The sequence below is a fragment of the Tachypleus tridentatus genome, chromosome 12 (assembly GCF_004210375.1).
Source record: "Tachypleus tridentatus isolate NWPU-2018 chromosome 12, ASM421037v1, whole genome shotgun sequence".
Classification (NCBI taxonomy): Eukaryota; Metazoa; Arthropoda; class Merostomata; order Xiphosura; family Limulidae; genus Tachypleus; species Tachypleus tridentatus.
This window is the reverse complement of record NC_134836.1, coordinates 939,438-966,633: the sequence shown is the minus strand read 5'-3', so window position 1 is coordinate 966,633 and position 27,196 is coordinate 939,438. Positions and strand designations below refer to the sequence as shown.

The following is a 27,196-nucleotide window of genomic DNA, read 5'->3' as shown; positions in this document are numbered from 1 at the left end:
GAAATAGACACCTTATTTTCCCTCACAACTGTAGTGAACATATAGGAAGTAATATCAGTATTTAATGAGTATAAGGTCATTACCTTTTATTCCATTTTTTAAATTCTAGTTTCAGAGCATAGAAAGAAGACTAACCAGCCAACAATAAAAGTCTTGTATGAAATCTAACAATAAGTTGTCAGTATTGTTAACGTGGAGAAAAGTACAGCAATAGGAACAAATCTGATGATATAAGAAGAATAACCTGAAATTAGTAGGATATTTTGTTAAAATGGCCGACTGATGAGTGAAGTGGAGTCAACTAGATGTACAGTGTATCCATACATCATCAACAACAAATACAGTACTCTCAAAATAAAGAATAATTGTGGATTATCATTTTATTTCATGACTTTTAATCTATGCATTCTGGAAAGTGTCTCAAGTTAAATGTAGAATTTTATCTTACGACCTTTCTTAAGATGATTATTTAATTAATTTTGATAAATTAAATGTTTTAATCTTAAATTCCGTGTACTTTATTACACTTTTAATCATGACTGTGGAGAAATGAAAGAAGAGTTGAGAAAATTAATGGTTTAAGTTGAATCCATGTTTAACTCGCGATATCTTATAATACTACCTGGTTGAAAATTAATTATTTTTTAAATTCCTTTATTTTAAACAGCTGTGAGCTATACACACTTTAATAGCGAAGAAAATAACAGCTATTTCCAGCTCGGTGTTTGTTTTAGAAGAAAGCCACTCTGAACCATCTACTGTTTCTAAAGCGAGGAATCGAACCCTGAAATTTAGTGCTATAAGTTTGTCGACCTACCGCAGTCCCAACGGGAAACATTTTGGGTTCTAAAAAAATTATGATGTTCACAAAATCTTATTTGCATTAATATAGTTATATATTTCTTTTTGTTGAGTCAGTAGTGTTTGGCTCAGAAACTTCTGGGCAATGTCTTGGAATTAATTAATTCTGCTAGTTTATCTGCTTTCAAAGCAGAAGAACAATCGATTACTTAAGAAGTCAAATAATTTTTTGGTATCAGGTTGTTAGAACATAAAAAGAAATATTTATTAAACTTTAAATTGGGAATAAGAGTAGAATATGGTACTAATGCAGGTAAAGAGATTTTAGTTACGAATAACCTGTTGTTTAAAGTTTAAATTACTAACTTTGTTGTTTTATATATTATTTGTAGTGTTTTCATATAGTTCAGTTATTTACTTAACAGTTTGTTTAGTTAGAATATTGTTATAGAATACTGTTTAAGATGAAAAAACTCACATAATTCTATAATAAAATTCTGACTAAACAGAGCAGTAAACTAAGGTGATCATTAATCTCAAATGAAATATTTAACAAGCTAATTTTATCTATTATTGTCTAAGTCAATTTCTAGTCTTGGTAAGCTCCATCTATATGATTTTTGGTACCGAATCCAATCTTCTTTATTCATTCACAGATTCTTTATTTGGGTAATATTACACAAAACTCATTCGTTCAAAAATGGCATCTGTTCATCTATTTTCTCAATCATGTACTAGACTATAATTAATTTATTCAGTCTTACACTGATCCACTCAACATATTAATCGAAATGTACATTCACTAGTGACTCAATCGTTCAGCATCAGTAAATAAATAACTCAAAGTGATATCTATTTATCCAGCAGTCATTCTCGCTTATTTAAACATTAGTGTTTTCTCTTTCATTTATTTGTACAACAATCTGCTACTATACTTTCCTCTATATATCTCTTAATGATTCCAGTAACCATTCATTTATCATTTTCTAGTCTAGCTGCTAATTTTCTACTCAGTTTTCCACCCATCTACTCAACAGCTAAGTGATACTACATTCATAAAACTCTCTTATTCGTACATTACATTAGATATTGATTTTTCCACTCCATCGGTAAGTTTTTTTAGCTTACAAACTCACAAAGCTATAAACTTCTGTTCCATTATCCCCTGGTTTGTCATCGGTAAGTGTTGAACATTACAACAGTAAAACCGGACAGAACGCAGATATCCCTATGTGTAACTTTACATTAAAATGAACACAACAAATGAATTTTTAAATGAGATTTTTACTTACTCATTTCACAGATTTAATCATTTTATTATACATTTCTACATCTAATCATTTATTGAACTGTAGTATCTCTATTTATTTTCTGCTATAAATATACGTATACATCAGTCCGTCCATGTTTGGGGTTTGAAATTAATCTAACATTCCATTCATATATTCAACTACTTCTTTGACCCTATTAACTATTCTAATATAGCTAGGTTTATCAGTAACGAACTGGGCTCAGCATGGCCAGGTAGTTAAGGCACTCGACTCGTAATCTGAGGGTCGCAGGTTCAAATTCCCGTCACACCAAACATGCTCACCCTTTCAGCCGTGGGGGAGTTATTATGTGACGGTTAATCCCACTATTCCATGGTAAAAAAGTACCCCAAAAGTTGGCGGTGGATGGTGATGACTAGCTGCCTTCCATCTAGTTTTACACTCCTAAATTAGGGACGGCTAGCGCAGATAGCCCTTATGTAGCTTTGCGTGAAATTAAAAACAAACTAAACCAGTAACGAACTCATTTATTGTGCATTATAACCTTCCATCAGAAAATATACTGAACTGTTTTCTGTACTTCCAACCAATCAAAAAGTCATCAGCTAATTAACGTTTTTGCATATAAATAATTAACGATCAATCATTTCAGCTTTATATTTATCAGTACACTAGATAACTTATTGATCCAAATATCCATTATTTCATGTTTTGATTAAGGGATGAGTTAGATTTATCAGTTCAGCTCTGAAAATGCAGATTAAAGTGGCATATGAAATACCAGAAGAGAAATGAAACTTTTAAAATACCTTTAGTCTATTACATATATTTTTTTCTCTTTCAACGAGACATTAATTTAAACATCATGCACTGATTTTCTTATTTACTGACATGGTATTAGAGGAAAAAACAGCCATTACAAGGCTAGAGACCAAATTTCTGTTTCAGAAACAGATAATTTCTTGAATTATAACACTTTAAACTACGTTTTATTGATTCAACAGTCAAGCTCGTTTGATGTACTTAAGCCACAACTAGACTCACAAAAATACAAAAATAATTTTAATATATGTGTTGAAATCCAGAAACTTTAAAAAACTATAGAAAAACTAACAGAAAAACATAAGTGGATAAAACTAAATGTTTAATGAAGAGGAACAGTGAAATATTTATTCAGACAACAGGAATACAAAACGTAATTAAAAAAAGTTTGTATATAAATATATATCGTGTTATACAATTAACAAGTTAAATCTAAGTGTGTCAAACCATCTGAAATAAATATAGTAAAGAACATTTTATTAGCTCATGTTTTAAGAAACCTAAACCAGAAAAGGATAACACACATTTTCCCATGTGTTTTAAAATTATGACTTTTTTCCTTCTCTTCAATCAATTATTTAAAAAAAAGAATATTTTTCAGCGTTTACCCAGAGCACAAAATACCTTTTAATCACTTAGTTTCTTTTACTACAAACTAATCCAACTGAAGTAATCTTTACGATGTCTCTTTAACACACTTTAACAGCGAAGAAAATAACAGCTATTTCCAGCTCGGTGTTTGTTTTAAGACATATTCTAAATGCGTATTTAGAAAGGAAAATATCAATATTACTGTGAAGCTTGAAGTATCAACTTCACAGTTATTTTTCTTACTATACTACTACAGTGTTAAAGTTTTGTGTAACACGGTCACTATTTTGTGCTCGTACCACATTTAACCAACAACTTGAAATCTTGGTCGCATTGTTAATCGATTAAACGCGCTGGTTGCACTTCTTCTATTGTGAAGAAACAACCATAGATTTCATCGTTATAAAAAGTAAGCCATAATTGGAGTGATTGTGTTTGTTTGTTCGAAGTTAAGCAGAAAGCCACACAATGGGATATATGTGCTGTGTTTACCACAGGTATTAAAACCCTATTTTTAGCGTTATAAGTTTGCATATTTACTACTAAGCCATTGGGGTGGATGGGAGAGAGAAACTACGAGGCATAGCTCTCCTTTGGCACATTATAAATAAAGTACTAAATAAGTAATGCCAAACAAATTTGTTTTTGTTGATCTGCTAATTTAACTGCATACACTTAATAAATTATGATAATTAAATCAAACTTAAACGCTGAAGTAACATATTGATCTTTGTGTTCAATTGCTCTTTCCTGGATCCCTAATTAAATAAAGTTTAATCCTATCTTATAAGAACGATGTCTCAGGTTCAGCTCTAACCTTGGAACTATCGTTTTTGTTATTAGACAAGCTTACTGTGATGATTCCACACTCTTGTCCAACACTGCAGTTTGTATTGTATCAAGATTTTGTAAAAGACGGGGAGGCTAATCATAAACTACACATATTTATAAACACAAGCACTCCACGTATACATATTTATAAACACAAGCACTAAACGTATACATATTTAAATTCAGGATTAAATTCAAGAAGATCAAAGACACAAGAGTCCACAAGAGCTGCACTGAAGAACTCGACAGCTATGAAGTCGAATTGATTGCTGTACTTGTAGATTCTTTGAACATATTTCTTACGATAACACCCATGGTTTTCAAGGTGTGGCTAAAAGCTTGAAAATATTTGAATATTCAGTTATCATCACCTTCAAATTCTTGTTTACTATATTATTAACTGTGTCATGACTTATGTCTATGCTCCTTGTAATTTCTTTTCTTGGTGAGAACATTCTTCTGAATTTGTTTGGAGCGTGTTATAGAGGACTTTGCTTTTCCCATTTGTGGTAACTTGCTACTGTATTAGTATATCCAAACCAATCTTATATTGATTCATACGTTTAGCTTCATACTTTTCTTCTTAAAATATATTTGACATTATATCAATTTATCCAGTTGTCATTCCACAAAATGTTGATTCATTCATGCAATTTTAGGCCTATCTACGAAGTCATTCAAACTCTTAGACACCATGTTATACATTCATACAGTCAATATGTAGTTAATAGTTTCTTTTTCAACTGATCATCCACTCAAAAATTTATCCATTCTTATATCTGTTAACCCTCTCGTTACACACTGATAAATCCAACTAATGTATTAGATATCTTAGCAGAATTTATGAGTCATCCTTTCTATCTATTCATTAATAACTAATTTATACATTCTCTCAGTATGTCATATATACATGTATATACTCATTAGGTCATTCATTTGTCAATTACTTTAATTTGTTTTAATTATTTAATCACTTTTCTTTGTTACTCAAACATTTATTGATTATTATATCTGCTTTTTCATCTTTCCATCCAATAATTAATGGTTCAGATACTTGAGCTTCCTATTCGTCAAATCCATGTTTATTGTCTTCCTAACCACCAGCTTAGCCACTAGTAGATTTATCCATTTAACTTGTTTCAAAGTCTCTTTAATCTACCCCACGATCCACTGACTCATTCACTCAGTTTACTAATAATAAAACCCATAATACCGTTTTTTCCTATATATACTTATCAGTTGTTTCATGGTTGTTGAAATATGTCCTTATCCTTTCATTATGGCATTTGTTCTCTTAGCAGCTTGTTATTCAATCATCCATGCAATTAGCAAATAGCTATTAACTTATTAAGTATACTAACTTATTCTAAATGTTATCCTTTATTATTCAATTATGCAATTATATTACCTTTTTTGACATATGAAGTAGTAATTCTGTGTTAACTTCATTTAAATAAAACAAAGGTTTACTTAGAGTTATAACCAGAATTAAAAATGAATTCGCAAATATTACAACATAATTTTAAATAAATGGTAGAATCTATTAGAAGTTATGATTATAAATTACATGTTTTTGTTTATATTCCATAAAAAGACAGCATTTTTCCCGACCCTGTATTATCAATTGAAGTTTCTTGAAAAAGGTAACTCCAAAGCTATTCCATATGAAACCTCGTTCATTTTCTCTTTCACATGACATCCATAATCAATCCAAACATAATCAATGGGTTGGAAAATGTAATTCAGACACAAACATGTGTCCATTCACGGGACGTAATCAAAATTAATCTGATAAAATCTTTCCTGTCAGGAGGGAAACTCACGCATGGAAAAATCAAGCATTCAGGCGTTTGTTACTTCCATTTTCATGGTCAAATCATTTTGGTATGTCACTTGGACACTGTTAGAACTGCCAACCTAATAATTTATGGTTTTATAAATAGACATGCATAGGTATATATACGAAATATTTAAGATTCATCATTCTTATTTGCATTCACGTACTGATTTAAGTATTCACTTAAACCGTGACATATGTTTTCTGGAAAATTAATCTTCGTATTTAATATTTAAGCCTAAACACTATCTTATACAGCACATAGGCTAGATTGGAAACACTAAAATGGCTGTCCGTAATTTTAAACTATTAACAAGAGGCATGTCAGCCAACCCGTGGTATTAGCTGCCTACATTTCTAAATGTCACTCAATTTTACAACACGCCCACTTATGAAAATACGAATAGTGCTCTGACGTATCTCACAGGAGCAAACCTTGGACCTTCTAAGAGCAGTATTGTACGCTAAGCACTAATCCATAATAAGGTGTTGAAAAATAAAACCCCTCATCCTAATAGTTATAAAACGTAAAAAAGATAAACGTTTTTGGTATAACCGTCTAAGTCAATATTAGATGGATTGTTCGAAATAAAAGTATTATTATTCAATTAGTTCAGTGCTTGCGTTTATCTCATCTATACTCGTCCATTTTTAAAATAAAGTAAATAGGCACGTGTTTGTGGTATCATTGTACTCAACTTGTGACTATTGTAATGAGTTGGAAAGATGCTCTTTTCCCACTTCACTTATCCAAGAAAATGACAAAAAATTGCTTCGTCTACTGTCATTTATCTATACATAGAATATTTGCCCGGAATACTTTTCTATCAGGATTTAAACCTGATTTCTAAAAGAAGAGTTGTGACAGGTAAAACTGACAAGATGCAGCTTACCTACCTGTGAGCAAATCGATGACCACGTGCGAGAAACACATAGGCAAAATTCGAACCTAACTGCTAAAAAACACAAAGTCATTGTCAACGTCATGCAGACTTGTGAGAAGTTACAACAGGAATTCATCGTATAGGAGTTGTGTAGATCTGCACGAGAAGTATCACCTAGAACATAACATCTTTCAACATTAACATAAGGGTGTAAACTACAAAATTAGTCATTTCTCACATTTTATCATTATTAATACTGGCTAAAAGTGGTCAAATTAGATTTTAAAATCAGTATTTTATTCAAAGTTGTTCAACTTTTATAAATTTCCAGGCCCGGCATGGTCAGGTGGTTAGGGTGATCGACTCGAATCCGAGGGTCGTGGTTTCGAATCACCATCACACCAAGCATGCCCTCCCTTTCAGCCATGGGCTCATTATAATGTGACTGTGAATCCTACTATTCGTTGGTAAAAGAGTAGCCCAAGAGTTGCCGGTGGGTGGTGATGACTAACTGCCTTTCCTCTAGTTTTAAACTGCTAAATTATGGACGGGTAGCGCAGATAGCCCTCGTGTAGTTTTGCACGAAATTAAAAAATAAAATAAAAATTTCCAATAATTAATAAAGAAAAAAATTAGCTCTCAAACATCAGTTATCGAATTACTTAATGTGACCTTCTAATGTTAAGACGTAGCAAAAATGATAAAACTATGGATTATTTAAAAGCATTCTTTTCAACTGCATGACCATTTATAAAATATGTCTCTAACAGTTTTTCCAATAGCTTAGAAGTTGTTGTTTTTTCTATGCTGTCAGGTTATATTGTTAGGACACACTCTTTTACAGTGAACGTCCCTAGTTTGAATCTTGTAAAATCAAGTGTTTTTTGAAATATGCTCTTTTGTGCTCATGACGCTTCGTCGTGCATATTTCAGCCGAATAACCCTTATGGTCAGAGGCTGCGATGGTAATTTGTAGCCTAAAGTATCACAAAGGAGTACTTATCGAACTGATGTACTCAGGACTTTTATCATTTTTAACAATAAATCTTTAAGCTGTAATGCTTGAATACCTTGATCCAAGTTGCATAGCTTTATTTCATTCATATTTGCATGAAAAACTGAAGGAACTCCAGTTTCATTGTAAGAAATTAGATTTAAAATCCAGTGTCTATTTATATACTTGTCTGTTTGCATATCTGTTTATCACGTGTATTTAATAACAAGGTTTCTAAAGTACAACGATATATTTTAATAGTTATCAACGTATACAAAAATATATTTTTGTTATGATACAGTGTCTTCAACGCCTTCTTCATTACCATTTTCAGCACTATCTACAATCCTTGGAGTGCGCATGCTCTACTTCAATAGTTGACTGGTCGACAGAGCGTGAGTCCACGCAGGTGTGACTAGTAAAGACCGTGAGAACGCTTGAATATTTTAGTTGTTCAACGGGCAGATGTTCGCTGTTATGAATTAATCATTGACCAGAAGGCTTAGCTTACCAGAAGCAGATAAACGTTTCGGCTCTTGGCAGTTTCTTCCTCCTGCAGCCAGGCTTTGTTTCTGTCATATACAATATCGCACATATCCGAATGTCAAAAATACTTGTTTCTTAAATTATCGTAGTTATATGAATTGAGTAATACTTTCGGTTTGAAGTTGCTGTTTAACACTACATGTTTCATGAAAAGAATCAGTTCAGTAAAAGCAAGGATAACACCAATTACAGTACACTAAACAATTGATATAGATTTAACTGAAAAGTGATTTCTTTTGTAATAAAACTCTATTTTTCTTTAAAATTATATTATCTAAGATGTCTTTTAATTATCTCAATCAAAACAAATGTTATTTACATGTAAGACATAAAATCTCGTATTAACGATAAAGCAACGGTGAAATACTTGTTTGTTAATAACTAGGAATATTCTAAGTTCATATTATGTTCTGATATGGCGATAGAGTCACCGAGATTTATAGATAGACCATTAATTAACAAGCACCAGTAACTTATTTTCAATTGCGACTGGAGTATATCGTGTCGTAGCTTCCATGATTAGTGATAACTTTGTAAAGCATAATACATCACTTATGTGTGTCCTAATGGGCAGTGTATCAGACTGGGTATCGAGGGTCCGATACTAGAGACGTGACACCGCTGAAATACTTTTTGATCTTCCCACTGTGGACATCTCGTCCCGTCATTCAGTTCAAAAGTCCAAAGAGTTCTTTCTCTCTCCTTTATTTATTATTATTATTTGTGTGTGTGTGTGTGTGGTTTTGGATAGTTTTGTGATTTGGTTAGCAATACAAAATTACGGACAGCTAAACATGAATCCCTAAACTGGACATTTAGACCACGTGAACAAAGTACACTTCAAGTTGAAAATCACACCAGTTTCATCAGAAGCTACAAACTGATACAGCGATTAAATGTATTTTCCAAACCCAACGTCACAGGAACGTTATTATTAGAAGATACTGATGTTTGGTTAGAAAGCTCTAAGTTCTGGAAGATGAGATTTAGGAGTCAAACCTTATGATCTTACCTTATTGGTATAAAGAGCAGGTGAATGGTCTAATATGACATTTTTATGAGGATCCGATTTGTTATAAACACATGAGTGAGTTATCTTGTTAATATTAAGTAACTGAAAGTCTTATGCAAACAATTATTAATTATTAAAATTACAAAATGAATATCTTTACTGATTATTTCATTTTTGAAGTTGAACAGGATTGAATATTTAGATTTAATACTTACATGTTCCAAGAACGAATGAAAATAAAACTATGTTACTCAAACAACATCTTCATGTTTCACCTGCGAAACTAATAATCAATAACAATTCCGGTTTCAACAAAGAAGTAAACTTACTCAATAACAGTTCCGGTTTCAACAAAGAAGTAAACTTACTCAATAACAGTTCATTCTTCATAACAAAAACTAACTTTATTCAATATTGCTTTCAAAATCAAAATGAGGGTGTTTGGTCTGTAGTGAAATTTAAATTCTTTAAAAATAAATTAAGTACCTATATTTAGTAATGTTTCGAACCTCAAATCTAGAATGAACATTGCTATCTAATAATAATTTCAAGTTCCAACGTATTGTTGAACCTTTTTTTTAATATATATCCAAGATCAGACTAAATACATTCAATAAGACATGATTCAAGTTTCATATCTAAATTGAATATGTTTTAATCTATAATAGTTCTAACTTCTAAAGACGAACTGTGTTTCGATACTAAATAACAGTTGTCATATTCTAACAACAGTGTCTTACTCAGTACTGTTCAAAGTACCAGGAACTAAGGGTGTGTATATTCTTATTAGAAGCTCAATATTTCAATATTCTCAGTACAGCGTTAAGTATACTGTGTAAAACAACTTGTATTTTGTTAAACGCCCATGTAGTGTTTGAATATGTTCCATGACGTTCAAGTTACAAACAACACTGTTATTGTGAGCGAACAAAAAGGACACAAATGTGTTGGTTAATGCACAACCTTTGTTTTTGATTTTATACAATTTAAGTACACATAACAGTATTAAATTAATGCATTACGTCATTCGAAGATACTTCTGAATGCTTAAAAAAATGGGATTTTATAGCATCGAAGTGTATTTCAATAAACATATATATATGTAAAAACGGCTCGTTTGGTTTGAGAAAATTTTTTTACGTAAAGGAGTGAACAACGTTTTGACCTTCTTCGGTCATCGTCAGGTTCACAAAGAAAAAGAGAGGTAACTGACCGGAAGCTGACCATATGTTTGAAAGGGGTTGTGTAATGAGTGTCGGAATGTAGAGGGCGGGCTTAGATGTTGAATATACAATTTTATACTATTTAATTTATTATTATTATTTATTATATGTGGTCAAACACGTGGTCAGCTTCCGGTCAGTTACCTCTCTTTCTTTGTGAACCTGACGATGACCGAAGAAGGTCGAAACGTTGTTCACTCCTCTACGTAAAAAATTTTCTCAACCCAAACGAACCGTTTTTACATATATATTTCTCTACAAGTGGGTTTTCTCGACATCACTGATCAATAAACACAGTTTTAGATTGAAAACCGCACGTTATTTATGTTGTCAGAAAGCATGCATAATAATGTTGTCTATTATTATTGCTAGAATAATCATTGTTTTGGGAAGAAAATTTGTGTTTTTGACACCTTAATTTTTTTAAGAGTGTAATTATTTTAGTTGTCTCTTAACCTTTTTATAAGATGTATCTTACAAACTAGTTACCTGTTATCCTTATATTACACTTTTTAGAATGGTGTACTCGAGTATCAAGTTTTGATTTTGTTTTTAGTTTTGAAAGCTTAAAATTATTTGTGTATTAGGAAAAAAAATAAGATAGATAAAAATCAGCCAGCTTCGTAAGAAACTCCATATCAATCTATTTTCTATGCAACTAAAAACAATTCTCCTTAGGGCATGTGTGCCGGAATATAATACAAAGTCATAAAATCACAGACGTAAGATGCTACTGCAAAACGTATACTTAAAAACACACTGGTTAATGTGTACACATAAAAAAAGTTTGTGAGCATAGACGAAAATGGTTTAAAGTTTTCACAAACTTTACAAACATATTTTAACAGTCATATATACACACAATAAATAAAGCAGATTCATTTCGTTTGTAAAGCATAAATTAGTAACTGGCTAATTAATAATAGCCTTGGATAACGTATTTTATTGTACGTAATGGCACCTTAACTAAGAATAGCACAATCCAGCTAAACGTTCTTTCAGTCGTTATAGCTGAGTGTTGGCTCACAGAAAGACCATCATGGATCATCCTGCATCAATGTTATCAATGCTCTAATTATTGTTTACGAATCACAAAAGTGACATTTCGAAATGACTAAGAATAAAATTATTATTTTTTTAAATAAGCTTAATACAGGTAGAACCAGTTTATTAATAGCATTTTTACTTTTAGTTTTATCATTCTTTTTTTGTGGAAAGCTGAGATCCTGTACTTCTGAAATCTGGATAAACGTTTTATCAATTAATATTAATTCATGCGCCTGGACATCGTAGGATTAGTGACTCACTTGCTTTTTGCTTCACAAAAAAAAGTGATTTTTACCTCGTGGATGGGGGTATTAAAGTTGTGGTCAAGCTTCATTGTTCGGTCAGATAGGAGTAGCCCAAGAGTTGGTGGTTTGTGGTGTTGACTAACTGATTTCCCTACAACCTATTAGTTACAAATTACGCACAAACAGCATTTTGTGTAGTAGCTTTTTGCAAAATTTCGAAATCAGTAAAACGTTTTAGCTTGACGTAGTTTGTCTACACTATTCCAAGTAAAACATTTTGACATTATTATATCACTGCTTTCTCAATTTATATTAGTAATAAAACATTTCAAGTAAAAATATCACGTAATATTCCATATTAACTATACTTGGAAAGCGGCTGAAACCAGAAACTTGTGAGTATACACCCTGATATCCAGAGATATTTAAACTATTCCTTCCACACGTGTTTGCAAATTATCTTCTAAATTCAAATTCTTACACTTATGAAATGAACAATTATATTTTGCATATCTACCGTTGCCGAGTTGTATATGGAGATTTAAAGGACAAAATGATTGCTAATACGTTTTTTTCATATGGATTTCAAATACTCCTGGAATCTTACTGATTGTCAGTTTAAGTTATTTCTTGGTTAACGCAGTCGTTTGGGTTACTTAATCCTATTGTTACTTCTACCATCATGCGACGGAACGTTTAAGTGTGCGTTTATTTCCATCGACAACCGCGATATTGAATTCTGTCAGGAGATAATTTCGAATTTTATGTTATGTACATAATGAGACACTTTTTTTTTTTAGGTTTCACTTTTTATATACATATTTTGCAACTCTTTAGAACGGTTAAACTTGCGAATTTTTTGAAGTAACGGTTTCTTAAATACTAAATATATTGCAAGTCGAGCTTCGTACAAACAATTTGAAAATTTCTTAATGATATTCGACTTTTAATACACACATGTATATATTATTCACATTCTTTCACTCAACGAAACACTTATTTTAATATTTATGCAGACAATATAATTTACGAGGACACTCAGTGTAAAACATACTATGCAATATCAAGTGTCACTAGATAATATAAAAATATAACAGATGTCGTTACATTTATGTAACTTTGAAAAGGATTCCAAGCTTGTAGTGTTATTCAAAGTATTCAATATTGATGAAATATGACCCAAATAAAAGCAGCAAATATATATATCTATATATTCCCAGATAAAACTTTATATCTTACACATTTTCATTTGAATTTCTTTGTTGTTTCAGTTAAAAAAACTGGCAAGATTTTAGATTCATCCTATATTTTTTTCTTGTAATTCTAGTTAAAGTAAACTATAAAGCACTTTTAGTAGATACGGTATTCTTATTTTTGTGTAAACTGGGAAAATCGATGAAGTCTCAACATGCACATATTAATATTAGCATCACTTCAAGAGCTCTTTAGCTATTTTGCCCCAAGTACTTTGTTTGTACACAGAAAAAGTCTCTTTTTAAATTTCTTAGATAAGAACTGTATTGAATAAAACCTGAATAGAAAAACGACAGTCTAGAAAATATTTTACCTCTATCAGTGCTTCAAATGAACGTCAGTATTATAAATATGCATTAATCTTTATCATTAATTATCACTTTTTACTAGCTTGTTTTGCCCATATTTGATAATCCAAGCTATGCATATTGTAGTTTCATAAGGTTTGAAATGGTATTTTGTTCAACTGTCTTAAGTAAAGCCTTCTCAGCTTAGCGCTTATTAAATCATCTGAAACGCATAGCTATAATATCATTTCAACTCATCAGACTTGGTAAATCCGAAATATTCTTTTCTGTTCTTTCTCCTTAGCTACTGCTGACCTTTGAACAGTGGAGAAAGAGAGAAGAGTGGAATGCTGCCCTTGTTTCAAGAGGAAGTAAAGTTTGTGGTAAAATATTATTCTGTTGTAACACAAATAATGGAACTTAAGGCATTAATCAACGTCTGTCTACACAAAGGATACATCAAAAGAGATACAGGGTGTTATGGTGATCCTAATGGAGAATTATTCAGGACACACGACATTGTAACAGCTTCAGTTTGTGAATGTGGCTTTCAGTGTTACCTCAGTGTTAAAACACGATCCATGTGTAACACGTGCACACAATGTTTCTTTCTTTCCTGTGTAGACAGTGTATTGATTTTTCTTTGATGTGTATATAGTCATTACTACTTCTCCAGAGTGGGTTTTTAATGAAATACTTCGTAATTTACAATCATGAAAAGAACATGGATATTTTGTATTTACAAGTTAACTATATATGTACATTGTCCTTCACTAAGTTGCACGTGCAGGATCTCATGCAGTTTTTCCAAGATTTGAGCACATACACATTTCGTTCTTCTGCTTAGAAATATGATGGACTTTATAATTCTGTGCAATTCTCTCCGTATCCTGTTTCTACTTCCTTTTCCGGTTAGCAAAATTTCACACTTTGACTTTGATTTCACGACTTGGAATATTATGTACATTTCTCTTTCGGTTTTTTGCTTACATTGCACAGTTAACTGAAAGGAAATTGGCTATTACTTCAGCACAGTTATGTTTTCAGTTCCTTGCAATAACCGTTACGTCACAAAGTATCGTCTCAACGACTTTCTAAATGCGTGCGGCGCATGAGCTGTTCGGCGCCGGGCACCTTATCATTCGCTATTGGGACTGGAAAGCTCGGAAGGAGTTGGTGGCAAATGCGTTGCGTGCAATGGGTCTTCTCCAGGCCCAAGGTAAGGCGGCGGCGGAGGCATTGCCGTAACAGACGGTGCCATGGTGGTGACGGGAACTTGCTGGCTCGGGTCGTTATGTGGGTCGCCACCGTAACCGTGCATCTGTAGAAAAAGGAAAAAAAAAAATAGTGATAATATTTGAAAATTAAAACGAAGTATAGAAGTAAACGCATGTAAAGCACGTATGTTGCTAGTTGGCGAATATGATAAACAAGTAATAAGACGATGTTGCGTTATAAATCAAACAGATGTACCATTTACTGATAGTGTCAGTACCTCACGCAAACACAGCCTGCAAACGTCATTGAAAGAAAAATGAAAGTAGCGAAACTATATTTTAAGTCTAAATTAATACCTAACCACTTATATAAAGAAAATAGTGCATAAAAGGAAGCACGTTTAGTCTTTACGCTATTAAGGAATTTATGCTTTGATAAAAGGAAATTATTCTCTTCGAAATATGAAGACTGTATATAAATATAAACGTTGTCCCTGAAAAGGAACGCTCGGTACACAAAATTTACATTTCTTGTTGACTTAAGTTATAAGTTCTTGTTAATTCATTAATCCAGAGAGTTTTGTGCCATATTTTTATTTTCACTTTAATATTACTGTTTCATTTCTCTCCACTACGTTGCTGTATGTTACACAGCCTGTACAACATCCCCAGTCTGGTAATATATATGTATGTCGTTTTTTTCAACGCTGTTACGTTCTTGGTCTTAAACACCCAACTAAGAATATGTGATAAGACGTTATGTACATAGTTGTAATAAGCGAAACACTTGTTTGACGCCTTTCGATTCTTTCGGTGTATGTTACATACAGGGAAAGACAAAACGTAAGGTTTGATATATATTTCTTCTGCAATTTTTTTTTCTTTTCTTCGTCCCTTAGGGCTAATGTATTTTGACCGTAACAGGTCGTGGGAAGTGAAGGGAAGAAAACAACTTGAGTTAAGTACAGCTGCTACCGGAAGCGGACCAAATTATTTTGGATCTGTTTTTTGTCAGTATCTCTCCTCTTTATACCACTCAAACTGTTGCCTTATCCCCGGACTTCCACAGTTTGAAGTTGCCGTTTGTTGTACATAGTTTCTGATTAAGCAAGCCTCGAAGTAGTGTTGTTGTGGAAACTAAATTAGACTGGATCCAGTTCAAAGTCTGTCAGAAGTTCTTGTTCATCTCATGAACTGAAGAGACTGTAAAGGAGAAACTATCAAACTGAAACTTAAACGTTTACCGCAATTATATGTGGATTTACAAGTGATTTTACTATAAAGTGGATTGCATAATTTTTAGGATTCAGTGACAAAATTCACTACAAATTTTCACAGAAGCTAAAGAGAAATACGTGATTCAAATTTTAAACTGCTACTCTTTGAGTCAAGAGACGTGTTTGGTAGTTTTATTCTTAAATAAAGCTTTCCAGAATTCTCTCTCTCTCTTTTCTTAAATTTTGAATTAAAAACTGCGTGGCGGAATCTGCACTAGTTTCTGAGGTATGAAGGAGTAAAACTCATACCCCAATACAAAACCCCATATAACATACAGTAATGACTTCACATGTGGCACATTACAAGATCTGCGTTCCTCGGGTTTGTAAAGCAGTTTCCAGTGCGGTTTTTGCGAGTGCGTTTGATAGACATGGCCGATTAAATTCAAAGAAACTTGCTCACAGCTGTGAGGTGGCCAAATCCATTACCTGCCTGTACATGAACACTTCTACTGTTTTATGCAAATAGAACACAGTCTTCCAGCCCTAAACTTCACACCTTCATGGCCAAACAGTAATGAAAGGTGAGTTCTTTTCGCAGTAAAATTTAGTTTGGATTTTGGCTTTAATAGATCGAGCCCTTTTTCAGAGTTCATTATGTTTTTGCTCCAGCTTTAATACCTGAAACCATCATACTTTATGCAGTCTAATTAATTTTTTGAATTTGGTCTCATTGATTCACAGACTGGATCTTATAAATAATATATAATAAAACAGATGGAAAACAAACAATATTAATTATTTTATTAACATCATCGTTGGCGAGTAGATGATTCAGGTAGTGTGTGTAGGGAGTAACTTTCATTTGTTTAGAGCAAAAAGTAAACATTTAAGTCAGTGGACGTCTTGATTTTCTTTTGAACAGTTTCAAGGAAAAGATTATTCCAAAAGGAAGTGGAAGTAAACTATATATATGTATATATGGTATATAGATTTATGTTAGTCATTCGAGGAGTTCCGGATCAAATGTTAATATTTCGAACCTAAACCTCTTTTCAGAAAACTTTAATATGAAAATACATGACCATTATAGAACGTTTTACAAATGCAAGTTAATACATGTACAGTAAGCATCTTTAACAATATTCTTAAAAAGATCTAAGTAAAAAAACAATGATTTAAACCAGTAGGGAATAAAGTGCCTATAATAAGAATGAAACATTGTTCATAAAGTTTCCGCATTTGTTTGTCCTTTGAAACAAATTTTAGCATCACAGTACCAAAAGGTTTCCCGGAAGGAAAGTAAAGTCGTGGTTTTTGCTATTAAAATTTTGGGAAACTGGTTCTTCTGTTTTATCATTAATTATGTGACGACAATGTTCACTGAATCGTTTACTGTCCACGTGCTCAGTCTAAAGTTCTACACGAGTCACAAATTATGCAGCATATAACCGATTCTTATATAAAAATGAGAAGTCGATTAATATAATGTTAACCCTTACATCCAAAATCGATGTAAACACAAGTTACACAACAATCGCATGGAGAACATTCAGTATTAGTGTTGTCTTTGTTAGAACATGGTGACATGAGAAGGCTCTAAAATGATTTTGATGTAACGTATTCAACTCTGTATAATCATTCAAAAGGCTGATGTCGTTATTAACTCAATTATTTGAGCCAAAAATTGAAATTAATTTTAAACTTGTCATATCGTTATACATAGTTTGAAGTTAAAATATACAAATTTTCCTGATAATTATAAAATTATTGTCTGTATAGAAGAAATATGAGCACAGTTTTCTCTTGTTTGACACTGAATTATGTGGAGCTAAATTCATTTCGAACCTATACATATATAATAAATCTATTTCACTTTCTTAGACTCTGATCTTACATCATCTGGATCATATTTACTACAACACTAAATGCATGACTAAGCAATTCTCTAATGTTTACCAGGCAACAAGGCTGGCTAAACGAAACGTTCACTCTAACGGTTTCACACAACAAGATACCACCAAACACACTTGGCAGTACACATGAAAGGGCAAGTAACGCACATTGACTTGGCAGAATTAGCTAGTTATGCCACGGGCGGAGTCTAAGCTGTATAAGTTTTCTGTTTGAACATTATAATTGCTTTTATTAAGTCAATAATATCTGGCGAGGTGAAGAGCCGCCGTTAGCAAGCTGTTGGTCTCTGGAGCACATCAATGTTTGGTTTCTTTTCCAAAACCAGAGGCCAAACTCAACCGGATTAAGTCGATTGTTTACAGAGCCAGCTCCTACAACCATAACTGTTTTATTAGTTTTCACTTCTTCAGAAAATATTGTATTTCACTTCAGCTTGTCTATCACCATCACCTGCAGAAAACCCAGTGGTAAATCTTACATAGAAAGATATGGTAATTTGAAACTGTTACTCGTTATGTGACTATTGACATGAGAAAACAAATATAGTCCTATGATCTTCTCTTCTCTGGTAATGGAGAGGTACCAAGCGAACAGAATCTCAGAAGAATATAGTCAGGAAATATGTCAAGTAGTCAAGCATCATTCGCGCTGTTGGCTGCAGAGAAAGAGACAAGTACTTAGTAATATATTATATTAGATCTGGCAACGAGAATAATGAAGAATCAAGTGAGCGAATACCAGTATATAAATACAACAGATATCCTTTAGAAAACAATGCATGAAAAAAGATTTTGGTAGCGCACACATACTTTATATTTTTTGAAAGAATTAGAAATTCTGAACAAAACTTAAGTGTGTTTTGTAAGATTATTAATCGTTTTAATTTCGAGTAAGCTTTTATTATTCTTATATTACCACCATAATAATGTATGTTCACTGGACTAAACTGTATATGCTAATTGAGTACACCCTTATACAAAAGCATTACGTCCACATCTGAGCTTTACGAAAGACAGTTAACGTTTTCACTACGATTATAAACTACATGTGACTGACTCTCAATACAATTCTTAAATGTGAAACCACCAGATTCTTTCTATTAAAGAAACTTCTGAAGAATATCTTTAAGCAAGGGCAATATCTTTGGAAAGTTTTTTGAAACTGTAAAATTATTTGATGACTTTTCAGATAGTAATGAACTGCTTATGATCAAAATAAATAGCAGAGAACACGATATTTTCTTAGTCCCTAAAGATAGCCCGGCATAGCCAGGTAGTTAAGGCACTCGACTCATAATCCGAGAATCGCGGGTTCGAATTCTCCTCACACCCTTGTACGTTGATATAAAAATATAATGTTTAAATGGTGATAGTAATGAATATTATTGATAAGAGCAAGAAGTTTTCTTAAGGTACAATGTTGTTAAGTTTGTGGTAACAGAGAGTCGTTGTATCATACCATGTTGTTAAGATGGCCCGGCATAACCAAGTAGTTAAGGCACTCGACTTGTAATCCGTTCGCCCTTTTTAGCCGTGGAGACGTTCTAATAATACTATCAATTCCATTATTCGTTGGTAAAAGAGTAGCCTAAGAGTTGGCGATGGGTAGTGATGACTAGATACCTTCCCTCTAGTCTAACACTGCTAAATTAGGGACGGTTAATGCAGATAGCCCTCGAGTAACTTTGAGAAAAATTAAAAAACAACAACAAAACTTCACATTTTTTAATCAAACTTCACATGCATTTTTAAAATAATGATAATTCAGTCGACTTTCTTTTGTTTCTAAAAACTTAAACGTAGAATATAAGACAAAAGAAAGCAAATAATTGAGTTACCATTACAGCCAAGAAGAACAAAAGAATGATCTAGAATGTTTATTTAATCAGGAACGTTAGGTCTTAAGTGAGTGAGTAGTATATAAGGTTTAACTGCAAACGAAGTTGGCTTGCCGAAATTCTATTTTCTTTCACTTGTACTTTGTGATTCACGAAAATTCGTTAATTCTGAGAAATGAATACTCAACACACGAAGTTGTGTAGTCAAATTTAATATAGACAATAAATAGAATCGCTTTTAAAAATAGTAGAGAAACTCACAAATTATTGTAATTTTTGTCTGCGTTTTGATAACTCTAATATTTTGTTGCGTTACCAAGTTTTATTTGAAATTTTTCTTTATAAATTTCTAAAATTTTAAAGTAACATATAATGTTGTTCGAGAGTAATCTATAGAACATTTAGGTTTCTCTTACAACTCATATTTATCAATATACTACAACACGTTTCGGACAGAAATCTTTATACCCTTGTACGTGGGAATTGCAATTATTATTGGTCATTTTGACAGTGTGTGTGTACAAAACATTTGTGATTAAGAAATTATGTTTATCAACGTATTTTGGTAAAAAACAAAACGACGTGGTTTAGTAGATAACGTGTGAATACTCGTGGTGAGGAAAAATCCACTTGAAGTAATAATGTATTCTATAAACGGCTGGTATGGCTATTAAAAGTTTAATATGAAGTACATAATAATGTTTCGACCTCCATAGGTCATTATTAAGTTAACAAATACAAGGTGTTAATCCTGCTCATCTGTTCACGTAACGCACGACCTTATAAGAGAAGAAGTGTTCAGTTAGTAAGAGGTACATACTGTTTTTGGAATACAATGCCATTTAGACGTTACGTATAACTGGTGTTATAAAACAAAATTATCGGAGCAAAAAATATTCATACAATAATATGTAGCTTAGCTGTGAGCTGTAATAGGTCATAGAAAATAATGATGTTATTTGACTGATGGCAACAGAGACGTTCGTAGAAGACATTGTTAACAAGTGAGAGCTACAATGTTGTTTAGTTTGTACAACACCATGTGGTTATAAAAATAATATTGTTTGACAAGAAAATGCTGTTGGTAATTGTAGAAGAACGGTGTTGTTCAGTTAAGAAGAAAAATAGGTTAGAGTATAAAAAACTTATATTTATCTTCTACTAGTTATAGAAAGTGAAAATGGGACTATGCCTGTTGGTGTAATGGAAAATGGAACTTATAGATACATTAAACAAATATTGAGAGTGTCTGATTGATATAAAAATAGAATGGTGATCGTAATAAGTGTTGTTGCTTATTGGTAAGAGCAAGAAGTTTTCTTAAGGTACAATATTGTTAAGTTTGTGGTATCAGAGAGTTGTTATATCACACATTGGTGTTAAGTTTGTGGCATCAGAGACTTGTTATATCATACCATGTTGTTAAGTTTGTGGCATCAGAGAGTTGTTATATCATACAATGTTGTTAACTTTGTGGGATTAGAGAGTTGTTATATCATACAATGTTGTTCAGTTTGTGGTATCAGAGAGCTGTTATATCATACCATGTTGTTAAGTTTGTGATATCAGAGAGTTGTTATATCATATAATATTGTTAAGTTTGTGGGATCAGAGAGTTGTTATATCATACCATGTTGTTAAGTTTGTGGTATCAGAGAGTTGTTATATCATACATTGGTGTTAACTTTGTGGTATCAGAGAGATGTTTTACCATACTATGTTGTTAAGTTTGTGAGAAGTATTCTTTCTGACGAGACAGCACATTGTTTAGCTGGTGAAAAACATGTTTATATAAGAGACAAAGACGCTTAACCCTTGCACAAAACAATGGGTCTTTATAGAGTAATATAAAATTTATCTAGCTAAGTTACCAAATTCCTACTTTCTGCTCTTGGAAGCGTCAGCTACCAGTGGTATTAGAAACAAACTGTTTCCTAGAATCAAGATGAAATCAGGATTTATTGCAATAAGGCCGTCAAGCACGTGCCGCGAGTCGGCATCCCGTGCTGAATGACACACAGACCCGCCAGGATATCTTGTTGTCCCTAGGCTATTCTGAGACGTTATCACCATTCTATACCTTATAATCACCGCAATAAAGTCACTTAGGCGCCACCTGTGGGAACGAAGTACCTTTTCTGGCATTTAAAAAGAAAGTGCCGTTAGTTTTAACGTCCTATACTGAAGGCCGAACTTAAAACTAAGTGAGATGAGGGAATATCCGTTTTGTGGCGACTAAAAGTTAACTTTAAAATTTATAGTTATATTCAACTGTCATCAGAAACGTTGTTAAGAATTATGAAGCCACGAATTACGACATTACGTTAACATAACGTGTGTGTTTTTCTTATAGCAAAGTCACATTAGGCTATCTGCTGTGTCAGAGGGGAATCTAACCTCTAATTTCAGTGTTGTAAATCCTAAGACTTATCGCTGTCCCAGCTGGCGACAAAACAACAGAGATAAAACGGTCCATATAATTTAAGTCAAGAATTGTATTAATACACTTAAAACCTAAAAAACAAGTGACATTAGCAGTTCTATATGTATTTATATAACATGACTTTATGATTATGAAATGTTTAAGAAAATAATTTTTGAAAATGCGTTTACGAATAATAAAAGCTGAAAATTAGTTACAAGAAACATCTCCATTAATATTAATTAAGCTTAACAACTTTTTAACATCTACAAATTATCATCTGAAATTACACAAAATGGTTTTACGTTACACTGTGAAGAGACGTTCTAATAATTAGGTATGTTGCGTTATAATTATCACTAATCTATTTTAGAATAATGAAGCTGCTATGTAAATGTAGTCCGTTTATGTATATATATACTCTTCAAAAAAAGAAACGCAAAAGGGATTTTTTTTTATTTTAAAGAGAAATATATGTATTAACGTTACAAGCTCAGAGTATGTGATGTTACACGTGTTAAGGCACTGATTGTCAGACCAAAATGACAATAAAAGTTGTGCACTTTGAAAACAGAGGAAAACATAGGATTTTTCGCCAAAACGCATTCGTGTCCAATAAATTTGTTTGAGAGATCTGCACGTTCTGCAAGTGCAACATGTGCAAAATCCCTATAAAAGTGACGGGTTCTCGGTTTTCATAACTCAGTGTTAAGCCACCGACACGCAATACAGTTATGCTAAGACTGACTGAAGCACAACGCAATTGGTCGCTTGGAAGCAGGCGAATCTCCATCAGATGTTGCTAGAGCTGTGAATGTCTACCCAAGCACCATCACAAGGCTATGGAATCGTCACCAACAACATGGATCAACTTGTGACCGTCCACGATCTGGCAGACCTCGTGTGACCACGCCCGCTCAAGATCGCTACATCTGGTTACGTCACTTTCGGGATAGGACCACCACTGCGACGTCTACTGCCTCAACCATACCAGAGCTGAGTAGGATTTCCCGTCGACGAGATTCTTAGGCCCCATGTGCAACTCATCATGGTGAACGTCAACGACGTTTTTCAACATGACAACGCCCGTCCTCACACAGCCCGACTCACCACTGTCTTCTTGAGACACCACAACATCAACGTTCTTCCATGGCCCTCCAGATCACCAGATTTAAACCCCATCGAACATCTTTGGGACGAGTTGGACCGACGTCTGCGACGGCGACAACCTCAACCGCAGACTCTACCTCAGCGTGCAGCAGCTTTGCAGGCTGAGTGGACAGCCATTCCACAGGATGTGATTCGTCATCTCATCGCTTCCATGGGCAGGAGATGCCAAGCAGTTATTGATGCTCACGGGGGGCATACTCGTTATTGACGTTGAGTGACGTTAAACTTAACTAGTGAGCGTGGACTTCGCCTTTACAGACCTTGCATGTTCAACAATGAATGTGCAAAGTTTCACACATGTCATACAGAATTACCCGGAATAAACTTGTTAACAATTTGTCTCAAATTTTGCATTTTGTGTTTCTTTTTTGAAGAGTATATATATATATACATATATATGTTTTCAGATTTCCAGGTGTTACTAGATAAGTAATATTGTATTCAATTGCATTGTCTGTTAAGAAATTACGGAATTATCAGTGCAGGTTTCTAATATATTTAACACCACATCTTGACTTGCCTCTTCTACTAAATGGTAAACAGTGGAGATGTATACGTTTATTCTTGGTTAAGATAACAATATATGAGTTGTAATGTAATTTAACAGTGTTTATGTACAAACGGAAGTGTGTCGTTTCATTCCAACCAAATAAAAATTAAACAGTTTTAAAACTGTATTTTTAAAGTACAATGCAACATTGTAACATAATAGCACGATAAACAATCAATGTTAATGTATCTCAGAACGGCTAGTATGAGTATTAACACTTTTATTCGTAAGCAGAGAACAACGTTTCGACCTTTCTAGGTCATCTTCAGGCTAACAAAGTTTAGAAGGCTAAATTTTTATTTCAACTGGTTTTCTCGTCATCAAAAATTAATATTAATATAAAAAATGTTTAATCGAATGCTTAAAAACTTATTTAAGATCCGTATGTTAAAAGTTTAAACTATTATTCTTAACAATCAACGTTAAGTTTTCGTATCAAGAGCAAATTTAATTGATCCAGAAGAAAAAAACAAATACACATTGAGCGTCAACTAGCAAAGTAATAATGTTGTACGGTAGCTATAGTTCGAAGAATGATGGTTTCGGTTTTGTTCTATGGTATAAAGATAACAGGTCCATACCTGATTAACCAGCTGTTGAAAATGTGGTGTATGGGGGTCAATAACCGGTTGCATGGCATACTCTGCCAAAGTTTTCCAAGGTGGGTGGTAGGTTTGAATTTCAATTGGGTTCACCTGTAAAGGGCTCTCATGTCGCACTGGGCTCGAGGCTACCATCGGAACTCCACGCATGGTGCCAAGAGTAACCTGTCGACCCTCCTGTGGAAAGTAATAAAATATAATTACAAAGCGATAAATCCCTAATTTCAAATTGGCTAATAGTTTTAAAAGTTTTCTCCTCTCTTTATCCGAAATTGTTAGAGACACAGATGGTTTCAGTGACAGCTGTGTTTATAAATGGTAGATAATCCATTTTTCTAACTGACAGCTAGACCTTTTGACGTACACCTACCACAAGTATCAACTCACCATGCACATTGAGTAATGTACACGGAAATTTCAGAATCCTTCTACAGTTTGAAAAACAAACTCCTTGTTTTATAAATATTCTGAATGCATCAATGTAAGGAAAGAGTAATTGCTAGCCACAAAATGTGACATATATATATATCTTAGTGAAAATAATTACATTTTAATAAAGTTAAATAAGTAAAATAGTAAGGAAGGACTGCATTAAAAATAGCAAATTCAAACCTCTGACTAATTATATTAGTTTGTTATAACTTAAAAACAAGCCGAAACAACAATAAATTGAACATAAACTCTGCATTAACTGCAGCTTGCACCACTACCTGGGATCTTTTCAGTTGAAGCAGCGTGTTTTTGTTTTAATTTACTTTTGTTTCGGCTTGTTTTAAGTTAAAATAACAAATTACATATACATATCATCTTAAAAGTTCAAGTTCTTTTCACTGTGAGAAATTCGGTTTGTTTTGAATTTCGCGCAAGGCTACATCAGGACTATCTGCGCTAGCCGTCCATAATTCAGCAGTGTAAGACTAGAGGAAAAGCAGCTAGTTATCACCACCCACCGGCAACTCAGAGCTACTCTTTTACCAACGATTAGTGGAATTGACCGTCATATTATAACGCCCTTACGGCTGAAAGGGCGAGCACGTTTGGTGTGACGAGAATTCGAACCTGCGATCCTCAGTTTACAAATCGAGTTCCTTAACCACCTGGCCATGCCGGGCCGCTCAATGCAAATGTGTTAATACTATTAATATATAAAATAAAAGTACAATAACAGATTAAAACAGTTTCGTATTCGCAGCCTTGTTTCAGTTTTATTCTAATGTAAGTAACATGCTATTTTAATGTTAAATAAAGTAATGCTTTGGATGAAGAGAGTTTGAGCTCTTCAGATACTCCTATTAAACGGAACAGTTACGTAGATAGAGGTATACACATATTCTTCTTATGTAACACGTATGTGTTTCTCCTGTTTGTCAACCCACACCCATTTATCTATCTTGGGTGGGTACTTTCATAATATAAGTTCGTCACGTGACAGAATGATGCACCAGCCCCGGTGGCTGTCACATACGGTAAATTACCTTCAAATAAGCTTATAGACCTTTTAAACGATCAATACAAGTGCATAATACTGCGAAGGCTGTTGGTTAAAGCAGAGTCCATTAGGCTTATTTCCAACTGATGGATCTCATAACACAAAAAGACTTACATAATGCATCTATGAGAACTACCAGTCAACTCCACTGTGCACTAGGAGAAGAGCGGGGAGGTTGGGGGGTGGGTGTGTGTGTGCATTAAGTAACTACCTAGATGCGAATACATTAACAGTATCTTTCTGTGTAGCCCAAGCGATATTCATCCTAGCTAACGAATATATTTACATATCAAGCCACTGGTTTAACTGTTCCCTAGTATGCATTAACGCAGTTTATGGCGTCGACTCTAGTCATCTTAACTGAGAGCATTAATACTTTCCTGAATACTTAATGATACGTTTATGGATTTGTTCGTATGAAAGCCACCTACCGGAGGATGATATTGTAATTGTTTACTTTTTGCTTAATTTTTTTTACTTTAATAAATTATTTATAAAAGGTTTGTCAGCTTTTATGACCTTATCTCTACAAGGAATGGAAAATATGCCCAATCTCACACAAAGTTAGGTATCTTAAGAGTAATCAATCTTTCTATGCTTCGTTATCTGAAATTCAAGATTTTTTGAGAAAAAATCGCTTGGTTACAAAACCCAAAATATATCCAACATCATCATAAGCCTTTTCAATGAGTCATGGGGAAGAGCACATAAAAATTAGAACAGAATATTCATAGAATATGTTCGATTCGCTTATTTTATTATAAAATAGCAATTTTTTAATGTTATAAAACACTGTTTTCACTTTTTTCATACACATATTATGCTGTATATTTCGTCAACTGATGTGAGGCTTATATACAAAATTAATTCTGAAAATATTCGTATCATGGGACTGAAATAAAAAGTAATTTATCTGAGTTAACCACACAAGACTGACCTTAATTCATCCAACAAAACTTGCAAGGTTACAACACGTAGGACTTTTAGGTTTATAAAACCAGGTAAACAAAACAGTACAAAACTACCACTTGAAAATGTACTTGAACGCGAAATCTCGAGAAAAAAGTCTAAGAATACCAATCTTCCCCATTCAGAGTTTCTTTGTATTATCTTAACAAACCATGAAAGAA

The 27,196-nt window shown here is 33.2% G+C and overlaps 1 protein-coding gene across 9 annotated transcripts in view; it reads right to left on the bottom strand.

The window, feature by feature from the left end:
• Nucleotides 1-27,196, bottom strand: part of LOC143233362 (insulin gene enhancer protein ISL-1-like) — a 145,573-nt gene that overhangs the window by 10,384 nt on the left and 107,993 nt on the right. The window contains exons 6-8 of one of the 9 annotated variants that reach the window (XR_013018113.1): nt 24,557-24,754; nt 7,051-7,211; nt 3,229-4,654 (exon numbers count right to left, since the gene is read on the bottom strand). Coding sequence is in view for 5 of the 9 variants with exons in the window: in XM_076469541.1 (XP_076325656.1) it covers nt 14,784-14,966; nt 24,557-24,754 (381 nt within the window). In the remaining 4 variants the exon portion in view is untranslated. Of the gene's footprint in view, nt 1-3,228; nt 4,655-6,747; nt 7,212-9,904; nt 14,967-17,128; nt 18,652-24,556; nt 24,755-27,196 lie in introns of those variants that run through there. The other 8 variants (XR_013018111.1, XR_013018110.1, XR_013018112.1 and 5 more) reach the window with 8 other exon arrangements.